The sequence below is a fragment of the Rhinichthys klamathensis genome, unplaced genomic scaffold (genome assembly GCF_029890125.1).
Source record: "Rhinichthys klamathensis goyatoka isolate OS25496 unplaced genomic scaffold, OSU_Roscu_1.1 h1tg000192l_1, whole genome shotgun sequence".
NCBI classification, from domain to species: Eukaryota; Metazoa; Chordata; class Actinopteri; order Cypriniformes; family Leuciscidae; genus Rhinichthys; species Rhinichthys klamathensis.
Genome location: NW_026606718.1, coordinates 1450457 through 1473665, shown reverse-complemented (window position 1 = coordinate 1473665; position 23209 = coordinate 1450457). Strand labels below are relative to the sequence as shown.

Sequence of the window (23209 nt, the reverse complement as noted above, 5' to 3'; positions counted from 1 at the left end):
GAGTGTTTTTCAACTGTGAGAAAACACTAAGAGATGATCAGAGCTTAGTTTACACAGTTGCACACAACATTGAGATATCAGAAAGATCATTTTCGCTAAAATAACCCTTAAACATGTTCTGAAATCTTCCTGTAATCTAACCATAGTATGTCCTGCTATATAGATGCATTGTTTTCCATCTCGCATGTCTTTTCTCAGACAGACATCACTGTTGGAAGATCAGTGGGCTTTAGATTCCATCCCTTTGAGACTTTAAGTGTCTTACTTTGCTTCAACATGCAGCTCAAGAATCATCGCAAGGGCTCTCCATGTCTGTGAAACCAATCTTCATGGTCCTTTTGTGTTTCACTTTATTATCCTCTAGAGAAAACACTCGACACTGGTTACTTTTTATAACTCATAGCAATCAGAAACAAGCACTCGTATATCGTTTTTAGTGCATGCATACGCTGCGTACGTTTTATTCCTCCAATCAGTGTAAAAATCTGAGCGGGACAAAGAGCAAAGAGCAAAGACCCCTACTTTAAATATGAAAATATATAATGGTATAATGTGTTCAGTATGCATGCTTGAAGGAAACCATATGAAAAAGGCAGACAAAGAACTCTCTGTGTTCCAACTCCTGCTCGTCCACTCCCCCTTTTCCCTTCTTTCTGTCTGCGAGAGAGAGAGAGAGAGAGAGAGAGAACGAGAGCGTAACTGCATGTGAGACAAGGGGGAGGTGAACACAAGGAGGACCTGAAAAAGGGCTGTACAACTAGCCATTACATACACACCGAAGCACTTGGGAGTACAGGTGAGTCTAGCATCAGCTCCAGAGCCTTTCATTGAGTTTCTCCTGGTGTTATCAGTGAAGAGCTTTATCACCTGTTGAATCGCAGACTACAACCTTCAAGAACCTACTGCATGAGGTAGCCAGCTACAACCGGGAGGAAGTCGATCTTTGTAAATATTTGGGTTGAATTAATTGAGGAAGTTAACTTGTTTCTCCTCCTGGTGGAGGGATCATTTCACCGGCGATGGGCTTTATGTGTTCCCTGTTTGGCTGTCTTTTGTCTTGCCTGTGTGTGGTTCTTGTGATGATAAATGTGAGCAGCATGCTGTAACAGTAGAACGAATATCCGGTGCTGGAGTTTCTTAGCGACAGTAATGACTTATACATTAGGCAGGGGTTCTGTTTAGCGGAGACTTCGTGCTGAGCATCTGTCACTGACCTTTATCTGATCTGAACTTTTATTTGCCGTCTTAATTTGCTAGACTTATTAAGTCGCAGCTTTTAAATGGTACTAAAGTGTTATCTGCTATTTGGATCTGCTGGAAGAGTTTAGTGATTTATAGATCTTTAATGAAGTATATAAGTCATTCAAATTGAATTGAAACGCTAATGCAGTATTTGCAGTTTTGGTTTTATTTTTTGTCTTCTTTCTTAGTGATTCTCTGCAGACTTTGCTATTGAACGCATAATTTATATATGTGCCTGGCTGCTATATACTTAGTACCCTTATGAAGCAGGCACCATATCTCTGAGCCTCATTGAAGTTTATAACTAATGGTGTTTTTGCTGTCTGTCATCAACCTGTGCAAGCCAAGGCATGCTGGCTATCTGCTGAGAATTACTCTCAAAGAATGCCAAATGTAGAGTGCAACCCCCAAATTATTTTTTCAAGCCACTTACAGGTGCTTCAATAGGCCTTTGTACGAAAGAAGCCGAGATGATGTGCAGGTCTCTGCATTGTAGTGTGGCGTACGGTTGAAGGATCCGGCCCTGGAGTGCTGTAATGGATCTGGGAGATTAGAGAGACCTGTCGGGCCCCGGAGGTCTATCAAAACGCTGTGTCAGACACCGTTTCGTACACTATTACTGCTCATATTATGCACTGTAACGGATACAGCCCAAAACACACACAAATACTATCTCTCAGTACCTGTATTCGGTGCCTCAGGACTGATAACACATGGAATGTGTTGGGTCGAGCTCAATCGGGTTCATTAGAATGGTGTATGAGAACAAGAAGCCCTCATTGGATTGGAATGAGACATGAATCAAATGATGGCAAATCATGATACTGTATGTGAGGGAGCCGGAAGGCTGGTAAGTCAATGGTCTAATGTAAATACCTGGAAAGTGAAATCGGATAAGATAAGCATTACTTTGACACTTAAAGAGAGATTAAGATTTATCATTAAGCTGACTTTTTTCCCTGCAAATCCTTGAGATTTACCTTTAGCGTTCAACTTTCTTTCAATCAGCTTTTAGCCTTCAAGGTGATTTGGTGAGTAGAATAAATAGTTGATTGCTAATTAGCTGTTAAGTGGATAAGCAACCGTAATGGATTAAATTGAATGTTGAAAATGATACCCGAGAGCTTTCCTGATGTAAGTGACGAGACATTTTTAATGTTTTTGAAAGAAATCTTTTATTTTCACCAAGGATGCATTTATTTGATAAAAAATGCAGTAAGAACAATAATATTAGGCAGATTATTACAATTTTAAAAAAATCTATTTGAATATATTTAAAAATGTAATTTATTGCTGTGATCAAAGCTGAATTTTCAGCATCATTACTCTAGTCTTCAGTGTCACATGATCCTTCAGAAATCATTGATATGTTTGCTGATCAAAAAACATTTATTATTATCATCGATGTTGAAAACAGTTGTGCTGCTTAATATTTCTGTGGAAACTGACTTTTTTTTTTCTCCAGGATCCAGGAGTGAATAGAAACAGCATTTATTTGAAATAAAAATATTTTGTAACAACTGTTTTTACTGTCACTTTTGATCATTTCAATGGATCATTGCTACTATAAATTAAAGTATTATAAAAGTAATAAAAAAAGAAAATTTTACTGACTCCAACATTTTGAACCGTGTGTGTGTATATACAGTGTATATATATATATATATATATATATATAAAACTTTAGATATTAATATTAACACAGATTTTAACAGAGTTTTTTTTATTAAAAGAAAATAGTTAAATGGCTAGTATGAAATCAGATCTGTAAGTCATTTTATCTGCCAGTGTATTTATCTGTATCGGTATTTGTACGCAGTCTGTACAGCATTAGTTTCTATAATGTATAACATTAGTATCTATCATGTGTCGTCAGAGGTCACATTACTCAGTGTAATGCATTACAAAACAAAGCAACTGCTCTTTATGTTCCGTCCAAAGCAGAGTAAGGCAGAGAGCTTGTGAGAGGCTTTTGTGGGCGAGAGTGTTTGTGTTGAGTTGATTGTCTTTATTTGAGGAGGATGGCAGGGAGGGCTTGAACAGCGGGTGTCTTCTTTGTAGCCACTTTAAGCCGCCTGTTGGAGTGGGCGTGACATAAACTCCTAAACATAAACGCACAGGGGTCAAGCTAATCACTCCAAGACTGCTCATTTGTCATAGGTGTTATTAGTTAAAACAGTGTTTGAAAGGGGGTGATGAAGACTAATGGGGTCTTATTACCTCACATGACCCCCGGCCTTGTTGTGGCCAACAGGATGTGAGAGAGACAACACTCAGCTGACAGGGTGATTCAGTGCTATTGAGACTAGACTATGTGCTATTTGTACAATTGCCAATTAACACACTGTTTCAGCATGCATGTCCGAGAGCATGGATAGACTCAAGTTTGAGTCAAAGCCTTTCCTATCACACGAAAATTCCTTAATTGACTAAACCGACAGCTGACATTGCATATGGCTTTATGAAACCAAATGATAAAATATAGTGACTCCACACTTTAATTTTCATAATCGGATAGTTAAAAAATTCTGTGATCATTTATTCACCCTCATGTCATTCCAACCCTGTATGACTTTCTTTCTTCTGTGAAACACAAAAGATATTTTGAAGTATGTTGGTAATCAAACAGTTTTGACTTGAACTAAAACACATTTAAATAGTGTTAAACAGCTTAGAATCCGACAATAAATCTTTTTTTTTTTTTTTTAAGTCTGTAGCCACATTAGCTTTAGAAACTTTATAATTGAATAAATATTCCAATTGGAAATCTGTGGATCGTTCTCCTTAGCTATGGCACAGATTTCATGTTTTCAGCTTCGAAAAATATTGACCTTCCTTCCTTAACAGGCCGTTTTATAAAGTAAATCTCCTAACTGGGCAACACATGTTCCTTTCATTTTCCTGTCTCCTTGATATTAGTCAGGAAGAAAATTAAAAATGCATTGTTTCAACATGTAGGAAATGCAGTTCATTCCTCCCACTGATTTGACAATGGGTGGGGTGTCATTTTCACAAATGATAGCAAGTGCACTGGACCAGAGGAAATACCCCTCCATTCATTTGGAATTTTTCCTTTATGATGTTTCTCACCTCAACTAGTTCTGATTGAAAATGCTTTATAAGATGTTTAATGTAGTAGGATATCTGGATGTAATTGGTAGGATATTATTCTTTATTTTTATGAATGTATCATAGTAAACGTTGACTCATAGTTTGCATCTTATATGTTTCAGGAAGTCGCATATCACTGACTCCTTGGATCCTGGCAGCAGCGGAGCTTCATCCAGTGGCCTTTCATTTCTCTAACACAACTAGAGGTTAAGACATTAAGCCCTGTCTGGATATGCCATATACTTGCTCGAGGAGTCTCTCTCAAGCAAATAAACTATATGTCAGCTCTGATGGTGGGTTAAAGATCATATCGCTTGGCTTAAGCTACCCAGAGAGATTTGATCAGTAATGCAAGGATAAAGAAGGAAAACTACAGAAACCATCTGTTTACAATACAAATATATGGATTGAGCACAGTAAAGCCTTGTTTGAAAGTTAAGCGATTACAATTGCTGCAGTCAGAATGTTTGGACGACCTTTCAGCTGAATGTGTTTTTTCATGTGCTAATGAATCGACAGGAAAGCACCAAGCTCTGCCCTTCATCTTGACATTGTTGAAACGTTTTAAAAGCAGGGGCTACGCGTGTGCCTTTAAAGAAACAGTCTGTCTCGGAGGGGATTGCGATAAACTCAAGGGACGTGTTTTGGTGACTGACTCAAAACGAAAGACAAATATCTGGATAAGAGATCGAAACCAGACGCAAATAGAACAGTCTTCCAGCCTTTGCCGCATTTGCAAAAGAGCAAATCCAAGTTGTGAAATTTTCTTGGCACTTTTCCATGGGAACTGGTCCAGGGTGCATTGAGAAGTACCTCCAGGGAGGTCTTGTTAGAGTTTGAATAATATTGCGTGGATTGAAAGCAAAAGTGTATTCCTCAGCTCATCTCTGTGCGGTAGCGGGTCTACTCCGAAGGATTACCGTAAAGAAAAACGTCCAGCAAAATGTAGAGCTTTAATTTGACTTTGATCCTGCTTTTGATCCTTGGTTCTTCACAATTCGGGAAGCATAAAACAGCCAGGGGATTCCAAAACCACCTCATACAAGGCAAACTTACGCCCCAGCTGAGAAAAAGAAAGCTTTTGTCACACCCAGGCAAGTGTGCCGGTTAAGAGGGTGCTGAGCGAAAGAACAGCGTCTCTTACACGAGGACGGAGCTGCACAGCCGGGATGGAGTGCAAGCATGAGCCTGCAAGAAGAGGGGACAGCTGGGGAGGGCCTACCACTACAACATCCTCTATCCTCGACAAGACTGGAGCAAAGACATCCCTGGAGAGGCACAGTACTAACATCTTGGAGAAAGATGACCACTGCGGGGTCAAAGCAAAGCCAGGCTTGACGTCTTGCCAGATGGAGCGGAAAACAAGTAAATATTTTCATTTGTTTACAACTTTGAATCTAAAGAACAGGATATGTTACAGTACACTTGTATCACTTTAGTGTTAAATATTTAAGGAATAATGAACAAAAAAATAGATAACAGGGTGATCAAGAACCCGACATGGCTGTTTAATAAATAAATGAATGCAGTTTAAATTATTATATTATATCAGGGTTTTCCAAACTTGGATTTGTGAGCTGATGAAAAGCTAATAATTAAATCATAAAAGTAAAACCTAAACAAATTCAATCTATTAAATGAAAGCAATTAATATAAAACACTACTTTATTTGTTTAACTGAATATAATATGACCACAACCAACATCAGAAGTGAATGTGTTGTTAAATTATTTAAATATTAACTTAGAATCCAAGGGGAATTCCAAGTAAATATTTTAGGTCAAAAGGATTCAGTTGACCAAAAAAGTTTGGGAATCACTATTATATGATTTTAAAAAAAAAAAGGCAATGAAGTGCAATTACAGACATGAAACTAAAGCTATGTAGTCAACTAGTGTCATTTTACAGAAAAAATTGACTGCAGAATGTTGTGATTAACCAATCAGAATCAAGTATTCCATAGAGTCACATAATCAAATTTAAATAAATGAGTCAAGACAAAGTTGAAAAGTCGAATGGTTTTACAGGCAAACACCATCAGACAAACGCAACATGCTGCTATCCCCTAACTGTTTAGACATCAGCTCTTACTGAACCCTCAATGACACATTTGTTTCCTCACAGCCACCGATGAGCCGTACAGTAATAGCTCTTCTGTTCATACCCACTGACCATAATACTCAAGCTGTGGGTAGTATTATCTGGAAAGAATGCATAATAAGGTTTGCAGATGACCAGGCAAGTAGGCGGCAGTTCACACCACTGACTGTGCGACAGAGGGGTTTTACAGCTCTACTGACGAGAATTCAGGGCCATTTCAGAGTCCAAAACCGTTTTTGCAGAATTCAAGAGCTTTCTCATGATGTTGTCACAGTTTTGGAGCATGTAAAATGGCGAGAGGGGAGGATGTGGAGAGGCTGAGATGGAAGAGCTAATTCTGTCACTTTATATTGGTTTCATATTGTTCCTAGGAAGTAAATGTCAGCGTTTTCTCTCTTTTTCTTTCCTTCTCTCTCTCTCTCTCGTTGTATGGGATTGATGTCTCCACACAGCATCATGATTTGATGAGATGCAGAATGTTATGCTTGTCATTCTTGCATCTCCAGATGCTGATAGCATGAAATTGGAAAATTATACAGTGTGGTTCAAAAGTCTGAGAGCACATAAGGTTTCTATTTTCCCCCATAAAGTTTTAGTGATTACTAAAATTTTAAAGGGGTAGTTGATTATGATTTCACTTTTTTAACTTTAGTTAATGTGTAACGTTGCTGTTTGAGCATAAACAACATCATCTGCAAAGTCACGACGATCAAAGTTCAACGCAAAGGGAGATACTTTCTTTTACAGAAATCACTTTTTAAGGACTACAACAAACGGCCGGTAGGGACTACACAACCTTCCTCCCGGGTTAGTGACATCACTAACCCTAAAATTTACATAAACCCCGCCCCCCGGGAACACGATTTATAGATTATCATGACAGAATATGCTAATCAATGACTAGAAGATAACTACACAAAAGCTACATAAATTCATCAACTAACCATTCAGAAAGGTTGTCTACATGTTGTCACTTTTTCTTGAGTCTCTCCATCTTTGTCCGACTCTGGTTTGAACATAAAAGGCTAAAAGTTTTTGACATTTTCACGACACAAGCTGTTGTAGCCCCGCCCCCTGTACTGGGAGCTGCAGCTCATTTGCATTTAAAGGGACAGACACAAAAACGGTGCGTTTTTGCTCACCCTCAAAAAGTCACAATTTTAACATTCTATATAAAAATTAGGGCTGTCAAAATAACGCGTTAATTTCGATTAATTAATCTGAGAAGAAATAACGCGTTAAAAAAAATAACGCAGATTAATCCATTCCGTTTTGACCTTTGCGGAGCCGTTCTAGCCGTAGCCACCATTCGTGTAAAAAGGAGGGAGACAAGAACGCGCTGCTTGGATCATTGTTTGGAACATTTACTTATAACAAACGGAGTTCGTCAACTCTAAAGTAGGCTACCACATCAATGCAAAGCATCCAGGAGTGTGTGCGTGAGTCGGTGAGTGTGTCTGAGAGAAAGCGCGCTTGTGTGTGTGTGTTGTAACTTTTCACGCGCTCTCACGTCACACAACCATTTTCTCACGCACAGAAAAATCGCGCACCAAAGAGAGGACACGGAAACAGACAAGACAGAGCACGTTACTTATGATATTAAAAAAATCTCAGCTCTCAGATTCTGACAATTTTATTACGAAAATCAAACAATAAATACCGTTTTGGCGCTTGTAAATGTGACATGACAGATCCCTAGCGGCATAGGCGTCATTTACGGGGGGGACGGGTGGGACATGTCCCCACCACTTTTTGCCAGGGTCGATATTGTCCCCACCACTTTTGAAACATCTCGCGTCACGGATGTACCAATACAAATAAAAAATCTCTAGTTAACTAGCAGCATTCGTTTAATTCATTTGTTAAATAAGAGGCGATCTAGCGCTGAAATGTGTTGTCTTCACTCGGACGCGCGCTTCAATCCGTTGCAGAGATTCTATTCGTTCCAGAGAAATCACAATTCAAAATGCACACAAACGTGTCCCTGCTTCTGAGGGTTCTAATCCGCACTCGTATAGTTTTTTTTCCCCCTCATCAAAACCGATAATGTTTATCAGTGATAAAGTATATCAAGATTCTTGATATACAATTATCGGTTTTGATGTGGGGAAAAAAACTATACGAGTGCGGATTAGAACCCTCAACCTCCGACACGCTTGGCAAAAATTCTGCCACTGGACCATTACAGTACATACGCATCGCAGGCGGATCTATATATATATATTCACGTAAAAATTCACGATACTAACAACATTATATTAGATCTTAATATAATATTAAATTTAAACCCAAAGTACCATCACATTTTTGGTCGGACATCATCACATCTTTGTATACATTTTTATTTATTTAAATCAGTAAGCTACAGGACATCGGCGTCTTTCAAACCATGACCTGCGCGAAAGAGAAAAAAGAATGAACGCGTCATTGTACCCAGCACTTTTGAAAATGCCCTTCCGAATGCGTCTCTGTCCCCCCCACATTTCAAACCAAACTGACGCCCATGCCTAGCGGCACGTGTACCGATCATCTCAATAAACACGAATGACCAATGTTGAAAGATACAGTAGGGCAGCCTAAAACTTACCGAAATGTATATTCCTCGATCAATCAGTGTTTTTCAACCGCGAAAAGAGGTCAATAAAACAGCTGGAGAACAATTATGTCACATAACATTTAGCCTAAGTTACCTCAGGAAAGCCATTTCATGACCATATAGCACGTTATAGTTGGCTATAAGAAAGAGCTATAGAGAGTATTTTTCTAAATTTATGTAGCCTACTACTATATTACATATGTATTATATTTTTACTTAGCCGTTATCAAAGTAGTTATTTGTAATAAACACGCATTATATTTAATTTGAACTATTTTTAAACTTAAATACTACCAGCTGATATGGCTCTCTGTATTTTTACAGCATTGGGTGAGATTTTTTTTTTCTTGAGAAAAATGAATGCCTATCTTGTGTACCTAATATTTATCCAAATGAGTCAATATTGCATCAAATCACAAGAATTAAATTAAATTGAAATCGTGAAATTTGTGTCAAGCAATAATAATAAAAACGTAGCTTACCAGAAATTGTACCATGTAAACATTGTAAGATTGTGTATGCGATTAATTTAGATTAATTAATTACAGAGTATGTAATTAATTAGATTAAAAATTTTAATCGATTGACAGCCCTAATAAAAATATCTGTGGGGTATTTTGAGCTAAAACTTCACATACACACTCTGGGGACATCAGAGACTTATTTTACGTCTTGTGAAAATGTCATTATACCACCCCTTTAAATAATACAAAATATTTTTAATTCTACTCTATTTCTAGGTCATTAATCAAATAAGCAATTGTGTGAGTTTGAATGTGAACTAGTTTGTACAAACAAAAATGTTCTTCCATTAAAGCACAATATTGTTGGAGAACATGATCATCAGCTTTTACACAAACTTGTGGAGTTTATCCAGTCATTAATTTGCATTAAATTGGAAAAATGCAAAACAGAAGCATTTTCAATTGGGGTCTTGGACTTTTTTAACCCCATTTTTTATGATGAATGCATTTGAATTTATGATGAATTTCCCTGTTCTTAACTATTTCTTTTATAATTTAGAGCTACGATTGTGGTCATAATTAAGTTTACATAATGTACCCCTTGCAAAATATGCAAAATGTTAATTTAAATAAATGAATCACTTATACCTTTTATGCTCCCTCTTATTCATTTTCTCAACTTAATTTGTATTATCAAGCTCTTTCTTGCATGTACAGTGTTAACATGGTGTACATAACATTTTGTTTTACTTCTATATTCACAGGGAAAAAAAAATATTCACCAAAACACAACAGAAAAAAAACAGCAATATATAAAGAACAATAACATTGGATGGGATCGTAAAATACAAAAGGAGACAAAAAGTAATTAAGTAAAAAGATGTTAGCAGACTAAGTATTTACCAGGCTGTCTATCTGAAGCCAGATAATGTACAGAAAAAAAGACTTCTATATCCAAATGAATTACCCCCACAGCAGTTGTTCTATTAAAGGTGTCCATATCTCCATAAACTGACTCATTTTAACACTTAAACTATGTGTTGTCTTTCCCATTACAAATTATTTTCTTTCGGGTTTTTTTAATATTGACATTTTGCAGCTTCTGCATGGGACATGTAAACGTATGACCACAGCTGTAGTTTTTGCAGTAATTTAGCAGTATTTCTCTGGATCAAAATGGATCTGTAGATGCTATTCTGTGAACATAGCCCTAAATAGGGCTGGGCGGAGTCTGTATGATATATCAATATATTTTTTGAAACTATGGATAGGTAATAGAGTGTTGCAGGGATGACGTCAGAACCCAGAATAGTAATTTGCCACTGGTTCCCTCAAGATTTTCCTATGGGGTTTTATAATGGGGTTTTTCTATTTATGAGTAAAATAAAGCCTGTGGTAAACATAACTTGACGATATTTTAGTGCAGGCTTTATTTAACTCGTAAACTGAAAAACCCATAGAAAAATCTTGAAGGAACCAGTGGCGAATTAGTCTTCCATGTTCTGACGTCATCCCTGCACCACTCTATACCGTTTATATCGATATGCAGTAGTTTGATATTACAAGAGCATCTGAAACATAGCAGAGGACACAGAGTGAGCTGCTGAGCGGAAAGTGCATAATCCAAATTGTCCTAAACATGACACATGCTTTATATTAAGGGCTTCAAAATAACTTGTAAAATATAGTAAACGGCTTGCCAATGCCACGTCAGATGTTCTGACAGATACTTGTGCTGTTTAATGCATTTGGGATTTCACAGATATATTCTCTATCTGGAAATGTTAGAAAGTTATGCAAATATTTCCATTTTACTGTCAGGAGAGCTTTATGCAAGTGAGTCTCTTCTTAACTTCACAGACTTCAGTGAATGAGTGCCGTGCGACAGATGGAGTGAAATAGAATGGGAGCACAATAATTCTGACTAAAATATACATTTTGCTAAAATATTTGTTGTTAGACATTACATGTGCCATATTGGATTTTTATCCAAATAGGAAAAGTAGAAAATACAGAGATAAATACCGTCTATTGCCATTCATCAAAAAAAAATACTGAGATATGATCTATGTCTATCGCCCAGCCCTAGCCCTACATGAGAGTTAGAAAGAGTCTCCTACAGGTTTTCTGGACATTAAGGTGTAATTGCACATTCACGTTTTTTTTTAGTTCTTAAACAGCTCCAAGCTCATCACTCCATACTCACTCACTTTTCCCAGAGGAAAAGTGTTATTTAATCCCATCCTCCAACTGGACAATTACATCCGACAGGGGAATCTGACCTTTGATATACAACCCCAGGCCGGCCAGGTCCCAAAATCCTCAAGCTGTGAGGGAGTTTCCCTCATCTGTCTGAACTAAGAGCCCACATATCACCGGCAGCTCAGTGCCAAGGAAATGGGAACATTTCTTCTTTCCGTCCATTCCTATACCACTACTTTTTAGGCTAGAGGGAGTTCCTGTCTTTTCCTTCATGTTAATGATAAGTTAAGCATGAGCGATATGAGTCAGGTAGGATGGTTCAAGCAAGCAAACCTCTGCGGTCTAAACTGAACTCCACTCTTGAGGCTCAGGTGTCCATCCACACAAGTGAGCGTGTTCGCCAAACGGCTCTCCCCCCTGAAACCCAATCCTCTGAAAGAGCTGACACATTGATTCTATGCATGACACTGCTGAAATGTGGCCACTTAATTTGGCATGGAACAGAATGTGCAAACTTACGGATTCTGTATGATTATTTAGGTGCATCCAAGGCCGTAGCAGTCATAACTTGTAAAATTCGGTGCTTATGCCTCTTTGTAAGAACGCTTTTAAAACGTTTCGGCATCCATGGTCTCTGGTAATGAAAACAGCAGTTAAAATGAATTTTTTTAAATTATTTACTAACTCTAATGTATTTTGAAACCCACATGATTTTCTTTCGTCTGTAGAACACAAATTAATATATTTGGCAAAAAGTCAGGGACTGACAGCCTCAGACACCATTCACTTTCATTGCATATTTTCCTCATTCAATAAAAGTGAATGGTGACTGAGGCTGTCATTCTGCTTCTGCTTTGGTTTTCCATAGAAGAAAGAAATGGGTTTCATGGTCATGAGGGTTTGGAACAACATAAGGGTGAGTAAAAGATGACAGAATTTTTATGTGAACTATGCCTTTAAATGGGCAAGGTTTGGCATAGAATGTGAAAACGTACACACACACACACACACACACACACACTTTTGGTAAAGTGAACAGAACACAAAATCTCTTAAAAACGAATTGCATTCAGGCAGGAGTCAACTGAAAGTTTGAACTGTGTTGTCAGGACAAAAGTATTTTTCATCAAAGTCAGGTTGGGGCAAGTTGTCACGGTTTTAATGATTTAAAAAAAAATCACATTATGCGGTCTCATTCAAGAGAGTTTAACCATACATGTTTAAAAACAACCTACAAAACCACTGCAAGACAAAATATCTTTCGAATTGAACTTTTGGCTCAAAACAAACCTTATAGTTTCTGACTAGCTCTTGTGACAACTACCCCGCGTGACGATATCCGCGCGCTCTATTCGGTAGCCTATGCTGTCTGTTCTGGTTCTTCACAGTTAAAATAGGAGAGTACAAAACCAAAAAGTAGAGGAAGAAAAGTCAGCCAGGAACGTCACACGGCATAGCCATCCTTAAAAAGCAAAAGGGAAGCGCAAACCTCGTCCAATGCCCCAGCCTGCCCGCCTCGATGCGCATTTGGAGCTCGCGAGAAACCATCACTCGCAACGACACGAAATCTGATCCAGGCTCGCGCTGCTAAAGGGGGAGTGGAGGAAACACATGAAGTTAAATTAGAAAAGCTCGCGGAGCAGCAACAAAAGAGACTGTATTCAGAGTTAATTAAGGTAAGAGAAGTTTAGTTAGACTCGACATATTGGTTGCAGTTTAAAAGCTGTATTTGCGTAAAAAAGGCATAGATTGGTGAAAGGCATGGGGTGAAGTCATGATACGTTCTGAGGTTTGATCACATAGATCATTCCAATTATATCATATAAAATATATACTTCTGCATTAAAGTAGTGACAGGAGAGCAACATTTTGTAATGAATCCATGCTGTTTTAAAAGAAAAATCAGATTGGTTGCTTTGGGTTATCTTTAGACATAGATAGACAAAGTTTACACAAGTGTTTAAATGAAGAGAAGGACATTGTTTTGAAGTTAAAGTGACAAGTTGCTCGGTGGATATGTCAGGCATTGTGTATTTTAACAGTTTGGTTGTACATTTATTTTGTAATCTAAATCAACTAAATCTAAAAACTACACAATTTTTTTTTAAATTGTTATTATTTTGCGAGCATTAACGTTTTATTGTCATTTAAAAAGTAGAAAGCAGAGAAAGCTCAATGAGTCACAGTAACTCGTCACGGAATAAATGGTCTGGCTCTGATAATGTGACAGGAAAATGTAATTCTTTTAAAAGAATAAGGAACAAGTGTAAACTGTGCATCAGATAATTTGATAATTTTCTTATTTAGATTATGTTTAAATAAATTATTCTTGAAAGATACATGGCTAGACTGGGGAAACATCCAAATGAAAAGAAAAGAAAAGAGGAAAGTTGCATGTGTGTTTATGGCTGACTAGTGGATTTTGCTCAAGGTTTTTAAATGGTAAATTATTTTAAATAACATAAAGATGAATATCTGTAAAGAGGAAAAATGGAAAGCTTTATATCACAGTGCTAGAGGTTGTGTTGCATAGCCTGAGTAAAAAAGAGGTGTTTTTTTTCTGGTGGAATGAAAGGCAGAGATGCATTTTATTCATGCTCTATTATAATTTTATTTCATGTGCTATGAAAGCTCCTTTGAGTCTGGCAAACTTGCACATGAAACAAATGGGATAGATTTAGAACTGTTGCTTTTTTACTACATTTTTAAAAAAAATTATGGCTCTGGCAAGACAAAGAGACCTACCTGCTTGGACGGAGAAAAAACCCCTCAAAATTGTTTGCAAGTTTTGCTGCGAAGTCTGGGGTTGAGGATAAAAGCTGAAAACTACCTCAGGGAAACCTTGAGTGGTTAATTATTCAAAGGTCTAGGGAAACAGATTGTGTTTATGTTGCACAGGTTAACCACGCTTATATTAAGTGAGTGAAGCCGTTCTGCCAGTGATGTAATTGTTAACAGTCTGTTTCTCAGGATGTGATGTTCTGGTGTAAGATGTTGAGGGTTTGTGTTTTAAAAGTTCTGTTCCTTTCCTGAGGCACTCATTCTTTTGTAGGCAGGATCTTCAAGCACGCTTGTTTTATTTACTGAAACTTTGATGCCACAGTATATCACTGCAGGTCAAAGTTCAAGCATTTAAATGTAGACTTTGTCTTGTAAGTGATGATGGAAAGGCATGAACCTGTCAGGATGTCAGCTTATAAACCGATGACTCCTGTGCCTTAGAGAGATTTCACAAGGTATGCTGCAGTCTCAAGAGGGAATTTTCTCGGCAGTTGCGGAATGCTAAGGGAGGGACTAGAGCCCATGGTGAAGGAAATACTTTCTCCAGCTCGGAATGAGGCTTTTTAGCCCAGTCAATAAACCTTTGCCATTTTCAACAAATAGATGACTGTTTTAACATCCATCTTTGCCAAACTATGGGTAGAACTGCAAATATCAGCATCACGATTTATTTACAGGAGGTTCTTAGAACTATAAATGTGTGAAAACATTATGCGGTCTACAAAAGTTTGCCTGCATGGATCGTGAATCACAGCAAACTGTGAAGATAATCATTTTGAACGAAAACACTTGAACTTTATATGTCAGCATTTCTTTTATAAGCCTGTCTGCAAAAATGACTATAACTAATATGATTAATCTTTTTAGTAGGGTGACTCATGGAAACTAGAATTACTTGAAAGATATATAATACTCTTGACTTTTAAGATAATTATACTCCCATTTGAGCACATTGCTACTATAATCGAAACTTATACAGCACCCAAATGATTGTGACAGCAATGGTGAGATCATGAAATAAATTAGGTTAATATTTGCCAAATCCTTTCCCATTACTCTCTCTAATAAAACAGGCCTGTGAAAGTATATGCATCACCCTTTGTTTGTAAGGCTGAAACAATTAAGTGCATTTTAAAATAGCACTTCCCTCATAAGACTTGGTGGTATGTGCTAAAATTTATATTTATAAGCTGAGTTGAGCAACACTTTACTTGTCTTTGTGAACTGAAAAGCTTTGCAGTTGCCATAGCTGTGAATGTATTACATAGGCTAATTTACATTTTCTCTTGAGTTGATTATTGTTTTATTCTACCATTACAGACCTCAGCAGAAGTGCCAGTTTGTCAGAGAAGGAGCTGAAAGAGGCACGTACCAAGAGTCAGATCATTGCTGCTCAGCTCCAGGCCAATTCCAACTCTAAAGGTGTACAACTTTTCAACCGTCGCAGACAGAGAGTGAACGCTTTCACACTCGTGAGTGTCGGAGGAGGGGGAGCGGAGGCATCTGAGAATGTAATTGATTTATCTTCTGAAAGTCCACAGACATGGGTCAAACAGCACTCTACTGAGGACCAGCATACAGAGTTGAATCACAGGAACCTCAAGACAGGTCTGACGTGGTCGGCTGGCAGAATCCGCAGTACTGGTTGTGACATGGAAGATGCTAGCAAGGTTACGCGGGAGGATTTAGCAGAGGAAAGTGGCCTAGAAAGACACTTTCTACCCGTCAATGAGAAGGATGAAGAGCTCTCAGAAGACCTTAAAGAGGATGTTAAGGATGAGGTTACTCTTAGAAGTGGGAATACCCTTGTTGTTATGGACAGAACTGGTCAGGATGAAGCTGAATCCAATGGAGCGTACAATAAAGAAATTGCGAATGGATACAGTATGCAGTGCAATGGAAAAGCAGCCAAGACGGTGACTAAACAGCCCACGATCATAAACAGAACAGCTCGACCATTTTTCTCCCCGCCAACAGTTGGATCCTCTGAAGCTACAAGTTCAGTCATGGAACTCCCTCCAACCCCATCCCATGACTCCACAACACACTTTGAACCACAGCCTTCAACTTACCAAATGCACGCAAGACCTGTTTTCTCTCCACCACCACCACCTCCGCCTTCATATCCAACTCCTCCTCTCCCTAGCTACTCCAGCCCTCCTCCACCTGACACAGCCTATGCTCCCTCACCCCAACCTTCTTCCTACTACATCCGCCCATCTGCCCCCAGGCCTACATTTGTCCCTGAACTCTTGAGCGAGAAGAGATCCTCAACGCCTATCAAAACGGGTATCCTCGATGAGGGCCGGTCTCGCCGAGCAACCCGTAAGTCAATGTTCACATTTCAGGAGAAGCCAAAAGTGGCTCCGAATCCTGAACTCCTGTCCTTGGTGCAGGGTGCAGATGAAAAGAAGAAACCGAAACCCCAGCCAGATGCAGCGCAGGAGGAGGAGCTGCTAGCTCTTGGGGCCGAAGCCTCAAACTTCCTGGCCAAGGAGGACGTTCACGAGGAAGCTTTAGTGCCACAGTGGGCCTCGAGTTTGAAAAGCTCCAGGACACGTGACAGGACGGAGCACAAGCCTGAGCACAAGCCTGAGCAAGCCCTGACCAATGCTTCAGGAAAAGGAGCTGAACTGTTTGCCAAACGCCAGTCGAGAATGGAAAGGTACGTCCATGACAGCAAGGAGCTGAGATCTCCCTCTCCTACCACGTCCTTGCCTCCTTCGTGGGTGTATCCATCCAACATGCCCGGTCGAGTAAAGGCCATAGTGAACACCTCTAATATTAGTTTGCAGATTTCAAAGACACTTCAAGCTCAGCAGGCCACACAGAAAAAGACTATCCCTGCCAAAATGCCAGGACCCGCTCTGTCTCCACCACCAGAGATACCCTTGGAGAACGGTTGCACTAAAATCGAGATGGAGCTGTCAAGACATCAGCCGTACCAGCTCAACTCATCCCTCTTCATCTTCAACCCAACAAAAGATCCCTACAGCACTCTTCCCAGAGCCGCCCCAGCTCCTAAACCTGTCATGACAGCCCACTCCTACTCGAGACAATCGTCCCTCCCAACAAGCCCATTGCCATCACCGTACAGCCCGTCTGCTGCCTATCGGTCAGCCCATTGCTTTTCGCCTCCCATGACGCCTCTCAGTCCCATCACAGCAAGCAGCGTCAGTTCCCCAGTGTCTCCATTAGCTCCAGGACGTGTGGCTTCACCTCGCTCTGGCGTCCAAGCTCCACGTCCTACGTTCTCCGCCAAAAAAGCTGGTATCACCCCACAGGTGTGGAAACCATCTTCATTCTTTTAAACCTTTCCATTTCTGCTCTTCTTTGCTTTATGTACTCTTCAGACCAAAAAAAAATTGGAAGGGAAGAAAAAGGGACACATATTGTCTGTCCATTTAGAAGTAACAAGAGAGCAGTAAGGTACAAAAATAGCTCTACTGGAAACAATAAATGTAGCACTGTTGGTTTCATGGTCAGATCGGTTTGTTTCTTATTTAATTTTTGTGTTTTGCATGCAGAGGCAATAAATGTCAGGTCTCACACTTACTCTTAAAACTGATTTAAATTGTAATTCATGAACTGGCCAGCAGAGGGCCATACATTGAAACTTACTTGTTTTCTTTTAATCAAAGACATTGTAATTTAGTGCAGCTGTGTGTTTCAGAACTAGAGATTATTCAGTTTTGTGCTCATGCCAGATATATTTTAGGCACAAAACCAGTGTGTCTTTTTCCAATGCTTGCCTCCAAGTTTTCAGGTTGGAGTTGACACAGTCTTATAAAGCACTTTAGCAGATGGCGTCTTGCCTTTTATGATCTACAATATACAATTTAATATGACTAGGAAGATATGAGGGCCTCAGTACTTCATAGCACGCCACCTGCGCTGTTCTTTCTTAATTAGTTCTGTATGTTTCTCTTTAATTTATATGTGTAGTTTACAGCTTGCATGCTGTGTGAGAGTATGTACTTAATGTAGTGTGCATACACTGTTAAACTTAAGACCTCTGATTCAACAAAGCCATAATTGAGTTTAATGAAGTCAGCTTACTTTATCGCTACACCCAGTATGTGGAATATATTTTTATGCTGGTTGTTTTCAAATGGATTGTTTAACTTCTGGCTTAATCTCTTTCAAATGATTTTGTCTACTCTGTTTCATTAAAACAGTGAAACACTCCTTTTCTGATCTGTCTCTGGTTTTCATACTATATCTTCTTGTCTTGACTAATCTGCTGAATTTCCTGTGTGGATTTCTTGTTCTATTTTCAGCATCCCCTATAATCAGTTATTTCAGTTTTTTGGTTGTATCCATCTTTTCAGTGATGAGAATCCGAGGCCAGTTTTCCCACACAGAGAGTTATTTTACCTATACACTTGCAACAACAAAACAAAGACATGTGTATCAGAGCCACCGCCGCATAGTGCTCTGACCCAAAATGAAATTAGAAACTTTTTTAATGCTGACTATGTATGTGCCCTGCACATTCCTGGCCTGCCCCTAAAAATGCACATCTGAGCTGAAACAGGCCCCTGTGGACGTGAGCTTTAGGCTAACGGCTTGACCTCTGGCCTCCCTCATGCTTGGAAAAACACATTTGCTGGAGGTGAAAACATACCCAGCAGCCACAACAGTGCAAATGCATATCTCAGTAAAGGTTAGTGGTCTTGGCAGCGTGTATGCAAGTGATCTGGAGATGGCATGATATCCTGGTGTGCTGGGAAACTATTCAGACAAGAATAAACAGCTCGATGTAATCATAGGGTGCACGAGAAGGCCTGATATCGATAACATCGCATCTAAAGTTGCATGCAGTGCAGCAGGAGGTGTTTTAGATGTGTTCCAATGCCGTGTTTACAGGTTAATCCTACTCAAACGTGGGCACGGTCCTGGCATGAATTTGGGTTTTTGAAGAGGTAGTGTAGTGCTTTCATTGGACTCAGGACTGTTCTGCTGTTGTAATACCTCGAGCATGATGATGTCTTTGTTTCTGTGCACTAACATTCCTCACTATCTGCATTTAAAACAAATGTTGTCCATAAGAAATGAATCATAATATGTTATGGAGGGCTCGACAATAAGGATTATCTGCTGGCCCAGTGTGAGTTTTAGGCTAGTTTACTGAGCTGCCGTATTAGATCAGTGCTATATATATATATATATATATATATTTGATCAAGTACACACATTTTTATTCCTTCCACAATTTATGCCTTGTTTTCTGTGACATTTGGTTGCGAATTATGCTTGTCAACTTTTTAACCTTGTCAGCTAAATAAAATGATCTAACATGCTGTCCAGGATTATCTGCCCACTAAAAATGTGTATGAATTTTATTGGACTTTCCTGTATAATAATGTATAGCTATTATATATCTGGCTAGCAATTTTTTTTTTAAGTATTAAAAATAAAAAAAGATATAAATGTTTATTATTTTTAGTTTTTAAATATTTGTATTAAATAAAATGTAAAAATAAATATTAACTTAAGTTCTACACTTAAAATATCACTTTTATATTATAAATGTAAATATTAAAGGATCAGTATGATAATTATTAATTGATTACAGGTTACAGTTTGATTTGATTCCAGTGAAGATTGTTCGCAAAGCAAGTAGAAATATGAACAATGGAAAGCAGAAAAATCCTTACTCTTGAGCCCTTTTATTATCAATGTTCAGTGTTTTTGTGAGTGTATTTAACAACGCAGACTAAATCAAAGTGATGTCTCACCTCTAAAACTAATCTTTTCTAATCTTCTGTCAGATTAAGGAGGAGACCCCGGCACCAGTTATTAGCCCCGGCTCCACCACCCCAACCTCCAGGACGCCCAACCTCACTCGACGCTTCACCAGCCCCGAGGTGCTTTCCACTGCTGTCTGGTCCCCCAGCAGCCCTCTAGTGACCTCTACATCATCCAGCCCCATCTACAAGCCCACACCAATCTCCCCCTCCCCCCGACCCATCCATAGGCCCGTCGCGACATGCCCTTCCCCAAGACCCATCCACAGACCCATTGCAACCACTCCAGGTACCATCTTCAAGCCTACCGCCACCTCTCCTGTGTCTCCACCCTGGGAAACCAGGTGCCAGTCCCCGGCCGCCATCCAGGACACCAAAGCCAACCATCGCATTTTGGCCAAAAACATCATCAATGCCGCCAAGCGGAAAAACAGTCCGTCTCCCAGGTCGCTGAGCGGGCGCAGTCTGCCCATCTCCCCGGTGAACGGTGGGATCTTGCCTTATGAACACAAGCCCGCTAGTCCCTTTCAGCCACGGATGCTGGGGGCTCAGTCGCCCACCCTTACCAGTCCATCGCCCACCCGCATGATCCACTCTCCGGTGCGTTTGTACAACACCCGCTCGCTGACCGACTCCGACGCCTCGGTCGAGTCTGAGGATTCAGGTCTGCGCTCTCCAGGAGTGCGCAGCCACAACACCTGCCCCCGTGGCTGGACCGGCGGTCTGCAGGTGAAGAGGGGAGGCCTGCCTGAAGATCTGTAGGAAGCACTTAAGGATGATTTATACTTCAGCCTGATTTCGTGGTAGACCAAAGTGCCCCATAAATATTGAATGTAAAAATACAGCATTGTGGATTTGCAGTACATGGCTAAACATTTCATACAGTACTCATGTTGACTGTGTGATGGAATCTATCCAAGATAAAAAATACACTATCATTCAAATGTTTAAAGTCACAAAAAAACAGTTATACTTTTATTCAGCAAGGATGCATTAAAATGACCAAAAGACTTTTACATAGTTACAAAAAAATAAATGCTGTTCTTTTGAACTTTCTATTCATCTGAGAATCCTGAAAAAATGTATCGTGATTTCTCAAAAATATGGCTGGACAACTGTTTTCATTGATACAAATAAGAAATGTTTCTTAAGAAACAAATGTAGCTGAAGATTCAGCATTGCCATCCGATGAATCAATTCGATTTTATAATATATTAAAATAGAAAACAGTTATTTTAATTGTCATAATTTCACAATATTACATTTTCTTATTGTAATTTTGATCAAATCTATTGGTGAGCATAAGAGCTCATTTCAAAAACAGGAAAATCGTACCAACCCCAAACCTTTGAATGATCACCCAAAATAAAAATTCTGTCATAATTTACTCACCCCAAATGTTTACCTAAACCAAAATGACTTTATTTCATGGAAACACAAAATGAGGTGGTCAACAGAATGTTATATTATATTCCAAATCTTCTAAAGCCATCTGATTTACTTTCAGAATTTAAACTGTTGATGCTGAAAATGTTCCCCTCTATTTCAGATGAAATCATAATAGATCAAATCGCCTGCTTTTATGGTGCACAATATCATTGCTGGAGCCTGACAGCATCTGTGCACATTCACTTTCATGTTCTTGTTTGTTCTAAGAAAGAAAGATTTGATCAAGGTCATGTGATTTTGCAACAACACGAGGGTGAATAAAAGAGGATTACATTTTCATTTTAGAGTAAACTGTTCCTCTGTAAAGTCACATCTTGGTCTCAGTCTGTAATCTAATGAAGGCATTACACGGTCTCAGAAAGGTGTACCAAAGAACTTTGATGCTTATTACCAAAGATAAAAAGTAATGTGCAAGATTTTTCAAAGCAGTATTAGTTATTAACCTCATTTAAAAAAAAAAAAAAAATCGACATAAATACAAAAGGGATTTTTGCTTTTTGTACAGTATGTTTTGACAATGTGTGAGAGTATTGGAATGTGACACTATTCGTAGCTCCGACTCAAGTCAAACTTGGAAGGAACTGACTGCTTATTGCTGATTGTGTCAGTTTAGATGTAAAGGCAGAACGACACAGCAAGGTTTTTACGGTATAAGAGAGAAGGTAGGACATTTACTACATTACGTATACTATAAATGGAAGATGCTAGTGATTTGAAATCCAATGCGGTTTCCATATTATTAGTGCTGATATACATGACAGAAACAAAATAGGTGGTCTGATGTACAGACAGAGGAGAGGAGAAAATATAAAGCATTAGGGGGTCTGTGCAGTGTGATTTCACGTGAAATGTAGGAATAACATGATTGAACTGAATTTCAGTGTTCATTAATGCACCTTGCTTTAGTAGTTATTTTTCAGTTTCCCAAGAGGGCGAAACAGGTGAAGAGAGAATTCTTGCTTAGGTTAACTGGCAGTATAAGTTAATGTTCATATCATTTCAGTATATCACATATAAGGGACTGAAGTAATTCTGGTTTTAGGGTGACTGAGTACTCTGTTGGTACAGTAAGGAGAGATAGTTGCTTTTTTACACATTTCACAGAAATATATTTCAAGGGTCACTTCACTTGTAAGGGTTATCATATATAAACACCTCTGTCAGACTGTCTGCAGCATGCATTACACTTGACTGGTATATTTCTAACAGCACACTCTGTATGTGTATTAATTCACACTACTCGATACCAAATGTTTGTCTTTCATAGTTATGAAATTACATATTGAAATCTGTCTGAGCTGAATACTAGCACTCATGTAAAGATTAAGTCTCAAGGGTCATGCATGCCAAGTGCTCATGTTAGCCTGCACTCAAATACATCAGCAGATTTTTTGAGTATTTGCATATGGAGAATTTTGATTGACAGAGACATCAGCTGTAAAGTGACTTGGCACCTTTGGTGAAAATAAACGTATCACTTTCAAGGATGCTTTACAGACCCTGTGTACTTGCGC

The 23209-nt window shown here is 38.9% G+C and overlaps 1 protein-coding gene across 1 annotated transcript; it reads left to right on the top strand.

Moving 5' to 3' along the window:
• The first annotated feature begins 658 nt into the window (after window positions 1–658).
• Window positions 659–21078, top strand: LOC130095662 (synaptopodin 2-like protein). Its single transcript, XM_056262403.1, has 4 exons — window positions 659–796; window positions 4476–5718; window positions 15817–17780; window positions 20271–21078. The coding sequence occupies exons 2-4, from the start codon at window positions 5523–5525 to the stop codon at window positions 21006–21008; spliced, it is 2898 nt and encodes a 965-aa protein (XP_056118378.1). The 5' UTR covers window positions 659–796; window positions 4476–5522; the 3' UTR covers window positions 21009–21078.
• Window positions 21079–23209: the final 2131 nt, after the last annotated feature.